The 7,260-nt window shown below is 38.1% G+C and overlaps 1 protein-coding gene across 1 annotated transcript in view; it reads right to left on the bottom strand.

Moving 5' to 3' along the window:
* The window catches only part of LOC115215771 (WD repeat-containing protein 35-like), a 125,449-nt gene that overhangs the window by 37,453 nt on the left and 80,736 nt on the right, over positions 1–7,260 (bottom strand). Inside the window, exons 27-28 of the mRNA XM_029785071.2 lie at positions 3,470–3,610; positions 1,571–1,703 (exon numbers count right to left, since the gene is read on the bottom strand). Coding sequence (XP_029640931.1) covers positions 1,571–1,703; positions 3,470–3,610 — 274 coding nt within the window. The remainder of the gene's footprint in view (positions 1–1,570; positions 1,704–3,469; positions 3,611–7,260) is intronic.

The raw sequence follows: 7,260 nt of genomic DNA, 5'->3' as shown, positions 1-7,260 counted from the left end.
GTGTGTGTGTGTCATTGTTTTGATGTCATGTGATGGTTTTAAGTGAATATCACCATCATACAAATGATGCTGTTTGTGAAAAACACGTGTGGACAAGGGGAAATATTACCTTGCTAGGAAACAGGTGAGGGCTGACAACAGGGAGGGCTTCTGGCCTTAGAAAATCTCTCTCAACAAATTCCATCTGACCCATGGAAGCATGGGAGAATGGGCGTTAAATGATGATGATGATGATGATGATGAAACCACCCTATACATATCTAGCAATTAAAATTACTGAACATCAGACAGGTCTCTGTATTTTTCTCCTTTGTCGTAGTCATCACATCATCATTATACCTTCATTATGAGTTTTTGTTCTTAGGAAATTTTGCCAAATGAAAGAAAATTGATAATGCAACAACGTTAACCCTTTTTGAGACTGATCTTGGTCCTGATACAACTTCCTCTAAATTAAAACCTTCCATCAAAATTTCATCTTAATTTGTTCCATACAAAAGGGTTAATAATGACAAAGTTAAGTAAATTCATTATTTGCAAAGTCTATTGAGAGCGTTTATCCTGACACTCACACAAAAGAAGTTCAATAAAAGGACCTCAGAACTTTATGCCTTCTCTGCTCAGTAATCTGACCGTTTTATGGAATACACTGTGGTCGTTTTGTGGTACCAGCCCCAGAGAGATTGTCTGACTCACCTGTCACTTTGATGGAGTGTGAGTTGTTACCTGGCATCAATGGAGGAATGGTTCTGTCTTGTAGAGACTATTCAGAGCTCAGACACGTAAGCCAAACAGAGGGAGGGGCGAAACCAACAGCAAGGTTGGAAGCGAAAGAGGGAAACAAGTAAGGGCTAAGTGTGTGCAATAGCTTTGGGTATGTACATTTGATGAGATGACCAAGAAAGAGGATTAGAAGAGAGAGCAATGATGTGAGAAGGGCCTGGTTGACCAAGTAGGAGAAAGAAAAAAAGCAGTGATATGATGTAAGTGGTATGGATATTTTAGGATAGCAGAGGTGGACAAAGACGAGGGATGTGTGGTGGGGCCAATAAGGATTAGAGAGTGATTTGACAATGCCAAATATGGTAAAAAAAACAAGGGTGGGATGACGGGATAAGATACAGATTAGGTTATAGGTGTAAATAGAAGTGGCACTATGAGAGAGTACATGGGACAGTGTGATGGCTTATAGGACCATATTCTTGCACACGATCTTATCTTTAAGATAAAAAGGTATGACTTGAGGAAGATTTGACTGCTTGGCACGTAAAAAGCACCCACTACACTCATGGAGTGGTTGGCGTTAGGAAGGGCATCCAGCTGTAGAAACACTGCTAGATCAGACTGGAGCCTGGTGCAGCCTCCTGGTTTCCCAGATCCCCGGTTGAACTGTCCAACCCATGCTAGCATGGAGAACGGACGTTAAACGATGATGATGGTGATGATGATGATGATGATGATGATGATGATGATGATTTCAAGCATGATAAGTGATCACTTAAAGACTTTCTTTGTTCAAAGGGTAATGTCTTGTTAGTTTTGGTGACATTATTTTTGAATATTAGTTTACCTGTCTGCAGCTGTGTCTGTGCTAATATATAAAAATGGTAAGCCTCAGCATGGTGCCATCCATTGTCAATAAGGTGACTGTCACTCATAGATGCTGTATCTTCTTGGAGGATTCCTTCCAATGGTGTAGATACCTGCAGCAGGAAAACCAAAATTAGAAGGTATTTGTCTATTGATTTGTTAAAAAATATATGATCAATAAGTTGAGAAGATTGGAAGTGATAAAGAAACAATCAATAAATATATAAAAAAAAATTTTAAGGGAAATAATACAAATGGGCCAGTGGCATGAATTTAGAGAACAGATTTTCTGATGAAGGGTGATAAACTGAATTTGCATAATCAAATTTGTATCCTGTCAGACATCACTTCCTTTCTCTTGATCCACTTCTAATGAATCCATCCACCTCATTATCATTGTCCCCTCACACTCATATTTACCATCAGCCCCTTTCTATCCTTTATTCACCCCTACTGCTATTTCTAACCTACACTTCCCACCTTTATCCAACCTCAACATCTGTCCACAGACAAGGTTCCAGTCACCACTGTACACCCTTGAGGCTACTCTTTGACACCTTGTCGCTACCAACTTTTGCACGTGAAAGGACATGGTCAGCCGACTGGGGTGTCATTCTTGCACTCATAAAGCAGCATTTCAATGACTGGACCAGGAAGCAAAGGTGGGAGGGGGCATCATCCTGTGTCCTTCAGCAAGATACTTCATTTTCACAAAACACCAGGTTACTCACTCTCACTCCTCCTCATCTCTCTCACAGCCGCTTGTCTTCCTCTATCTCTCTCTCACTCCTCCTCATCTCTCTCACAGCCAGGCGACTACTTCCTTTCGCCTGCGGCCTCCTAACAGTGAGCAAACGTTCTTCTTGCGCTCTTAAGAATCTTTCCTCGTCTAGGCCAAAAAAAGGCCCTCATTGTTTGTTTTCTTGTTTGTTTTTATTTCTTGTACTGTATTTTTTTGTAATTGTATTTTATTTTGTATTTTATTTTGTATTTTATTTTGTAATTTTATTTATATCGTTTTTACGTCCTGTTTTTGTCACATTTTTTATTTCCTTGTTTTTACCCCTCTGCGAAGGAATTTTATTTAATTCTTTCGCAGGAAGGGCTAGTTTGACGAGTCGTGTTCTGTCCTCACCTTCGAAACACGCTAGAGTTGAACCATGGACAGCTGATGAAGGGGATTTTTGCCATGTGTAGTTTGTCTTGTACTCTGTTTTTTCGTTGTTAAAAAAGGTCCGTTTCCATGTTTGTTTTTACGTTTTCGTTTCTCGTTGAGTTCTACGTCTATTTGTGGTGTCCTGTACACACGTATATATATTTATATATGCATGTATATATACATGTAGATGTAGGTACGTACATATATGTATGTATGTATGCATATATTTTATTTATTACACTATTGTATGACTGAGCGCCCTCGCGTCGATTCGATTCGTTTCGTTTCATTTCCTCCAAGTAAGTTTATATATATATATATATATATATGTATGTATACACACATTATTGTATATACAACTCCTCTATATGTACACATACATGTGGTAATCTTTTTACAAAGTAGCATTTACAGAACATATGTGTGTTTTTATAATATATAAATGTATATACATACATACATACATGTGTGTGTATATATGTATATATTTATATATATATATATATATATATATATACATGTGTATATATGAATACACAGACAGACAACAGATACACACATACATACATTCATTATGTATACATATATATAGATATATATATATAAATACACACACACACACACACATAAATGTTGAGCATTCTTGAAAACAATATGCTATCAGTAGAAAGTAATGTAATTTAATAAGGGGACATGATTAAAAACAATCCGAATACTTACGTTACTTTTCTTTCCCTTCTCGTTTCTGGCTTTCACATTAAACTTCATCTGTTCGTGATATTTCTCCATTAGTAAACCTATCAGAACGTACACTTTCTTCATCAAAAGTAACTTGGACACTTTCGCTATCTTTTTTGCTTCCTGTGAAAAATGAAAAAAGTAGATAGACAACATATCACATTTGTATGGTATTTTGTGTGTATGCATGTGTGTGTGTGTGTGTGTGTGGGTGTGTGTGTGCGTACATGTATGAATGGGTATGCATGATATGTGTATTTGCATGTTTAAATATACACACACGTGCATACATACATGTGCGTGTGTGTGTGTTTGTATATATATGAGGGTATGTATATATGTGTGTGTGTGTGTATATATATATGTATGTATGTACATATGTACATATATATATGTATATGTATATAAATATATATGTATATAAGTGTATATATTTATATACACACATACACACATATATATATGTATATGCCACACGTAACTGGCCCTCGTGCCGGTGGCACGTAAAATCACCCACTACACTCTCGGAGTGGTTGGCATTAGGAAGGGCATCCAGCTGTAGAAACTCTGCCAGATCAAGATTGGAGCCTGGTGCAGCCATCTGGTTCGCCAGTCCTCAGTCAAATCGTCCAACCCATGCCAGCATGGAAAGCGGACGTTAAACGATGATGATGATGATGATGTGCTTGTATATAAACACAAACACATGTGAGAATTTTATTGAAAGTAATGCAAAACTGGGCATAATTTTTTTATCAACTGACGTTGGTCGTTCAGCTTGCACATGTTGCTAGAGTAACTCCTCCTCCTCCTCCTCCTCCTCCTCCTCCTCCTCCTCTTCTTCTTCTTCTTCTTCTTCTTCTCTTCTTCTTCTTCTTCTTCTTCTTCTTCTTCTTCTTCTTCTTCTTCTTCTTCTTCTTCTTCTTCTTCTTCTTCTTCTTCTTCTTCTTCTTCTTCTTCTTCTTCTTCTTCTTCTTCTTGAGTTGTTAACAAAGAAGAGGTGCAGGCCATCCAACATCTACAAAAAGCAATGTGCACAGAAGATAGATGAAGAAATTTAATGAAGGGGGAAACCAGCACTGAAGGCAAGCCATGAAACAGGGGACCATTGGTAGTGACCACTGGCATAAATCACCAGTGACCTGTGTGGCCTGAAGAGTCGTAATCTGTGACTTTGATATGCAACTGGACTGAGGTCACAATGCATTTCAAAAGACTTAGGGTACCAGAGGGTGTATGAAAAGTTCATTTATGATCTGGGAATGAAAGTTCGGTCCAAAGAATAGCATCACACCATTTGTCTTTATCATTTGGTCACCTTTTGCTGACATATAAATTTATCTATGTATCTATCTATCTATTTATCTGTGTGTGTGTGTGTGTGTGTGTATGTGTGTGTCTATCTGTCTATCTATTTATCCATCTATCTATCTGTGTGTGTGTGTGTGTGTGTGTGTGTCTATCTGTCTATCTATCTATCTATCTCTCTTTCTTTCTAACTCTCTATTTATCTACTTGTATCATCATCATCATCATCATCATCATCATCATCATCATCATCATCATATCATCAGCAGCAGCAGCAGCAGCAGCAGCAGCAGCAGATTCATTTAACATCTGCTTTCCATGCTGGCATGGTTTGGACAGTTTGACTGAGGATTGGCAAGCCAGGGGGCTGCACCAGGCTCCAATCTGATCTGGCAAAGTTTCTACAGCTGGATGCCCCTTCCTAACACCAACCACTCCAAGAGTATAGTGGGTGCTTTTTACATGCCACCAGCACGGGAGCCAGTCAGGCCAGTACTGACTGGCACACACACACATATATATGTGGATGTATATGAATATACATATATCATTTAATATACACAACAGCAAAACAGCAACAAATAGTTTCATGCTTTAAAAGACATTAAATTGGCAGATTTATATAACATGCCATCTATCTTCAAGCAATATTTCAGGCTCAGTTCATAGTGTTAGGTGTATTTAAAACTCATTCCTCATCTCTCTCACTCTCTCTCTCTCCGGCCAGGTAACCACGTATCTCCTCTACAGCAAGACACTTGTTTCTGTCTCTCTGTCTCTCACTATAACCTTTCATCATCTGACACAAGATCACCTCCTCTAATACCTCCTCCCCTCTCAAAAGATCTTTGTCCTGCAAGTTACTTGGTGACCCTGCCAGTGCAGGTGTCACATAAAAAGCATTCAGTCCACACTGTAAATTGGTTGGCATTTGGAAGGGCATCCAATTGTCAAAACCTTGCCAAAACTGACCTCGCCTGTACTTATACCACATAAAAAGCACTCAGTCCTATCTGCTGGGTGGGTGATGTTAGGAAGGGCATCCAGCTGGAAAAAACCTTACCAGAACACATAGAAGTCTGGTGCAGGTTCCTGCCTGGCCAATTGCTGTCAAACCATCCAACTCGTGGAATGTGGACATTAAACAATGATGATGGTGATGATGATGATGATGATAATGGTCTATAAGAAAACATGAGTAAAAACGAGAAGCAAATGGATAACAAAAATGCAAAGAAGTAAACCTGAAAGACAGCTTGGAGATACATAGCATGTTATATAAATCCGCCAATTTGATGTATCTCAAAGCATGAAACTACTAGTAACTCTTTTGCTGTTGTATATATTAAATGATATTTATCTCTCACCGGAGGGAATACTTTTTTATGTTGATCCTACCTATAATGGCTCAGCCTTGTAATATTAAGCCGAAATTAATACGTAGTAGGACCATGGTAGTCAACGGTAGTTTGTACATATTTTTTACGACATTTCTTTTACGTTACCCTTAACCCTTTAGAGTTCAGATTACTCAGTTAAATGCAATATTTTTTTACTCAAATTGTTTTGAATTAATCATACATTATCTTATAGCTTTGAGGTTTCAGTGATGTGATTGTTTATGTCATCTGTACTTGTGTATGTCCACTTTTAACTATAGCTTTTATTCGAATATATTTATTTGTCATAGCTTTAATTATTATATCATCACAGGTATATATTTTATTTTTATCCCTACATATTATTAATTTTATAGGAATGTTTATAGACATAAGTTACGTGAGAATTTAGTTTTTATAAATTATTATTTTTGATTTTTTTATTCTTTTATTTTTTATTTTTATTAATTCTATTTGAATTAAATTATGGCTTGCATAGTAAGGTCCGGCGAATCTATTTACACATACACATACTTATCTGTTAAAATTAAAATATAGTATTTGGTATCGAACTATAATAAAGTTACTTAGAGGCCTGATGATTGGGGTTACATTTTAAGAAAGGTTCCTGTAAAACACTGCGTGATTAAGGAACCGTAAAAGAACCTCAAGAAACACATGTAGCTGAGAAATGAGTAGTAAGTATCAAATTAAAATTCTTTTATATGGTGTGATGAAGGGGACTACTATCTCTAAATAACATCATCATCATCATCATCATCATCGTTTAACGTCCGCTTTCCATGCTAGCATGGGTTGGACGGTTCAACTGGGGTCTGGGAAGCCCGAAGGCTGCACCAGGCCAGTCAGATGTGGCAGTGTGTTTCTACAGCTGGATGCCCTTCCTAACGCCAACCACTCCGAGAGTGTAGTGGGTGATTTTATGTGCCACCGACACAGGTGCCAGACGAGGCTGGCAGACGGCCACGCTCGGATGGTGTTTTTTATGTGCCACCGACACAGTGCCAGACGAGGCTGGCAGACGGCCACGCTCGGATGGTGTTTTTTATGTGCCACCGACACAGG

Source organism: Octopus sinensis, linkage group LG9 (genome assembly GCF_006345805.1).
Source record: "Octopus sinensis linkage group LG9, ASM634580v1, whole genome shotgun sequence".
In the NCBI taxonomy this organism is placed as follows: domain Eukaryota; kingdom Metazoa; phylum Mollusca; class Cephalopoda; order Octopoda; family Octopodidae; genus Octopus; species Octopus sinensis.
Note: the sequence above shows the minus strand (reverse complement) of the source record. Positions and strands in the feature narration are given on the sequence as shown.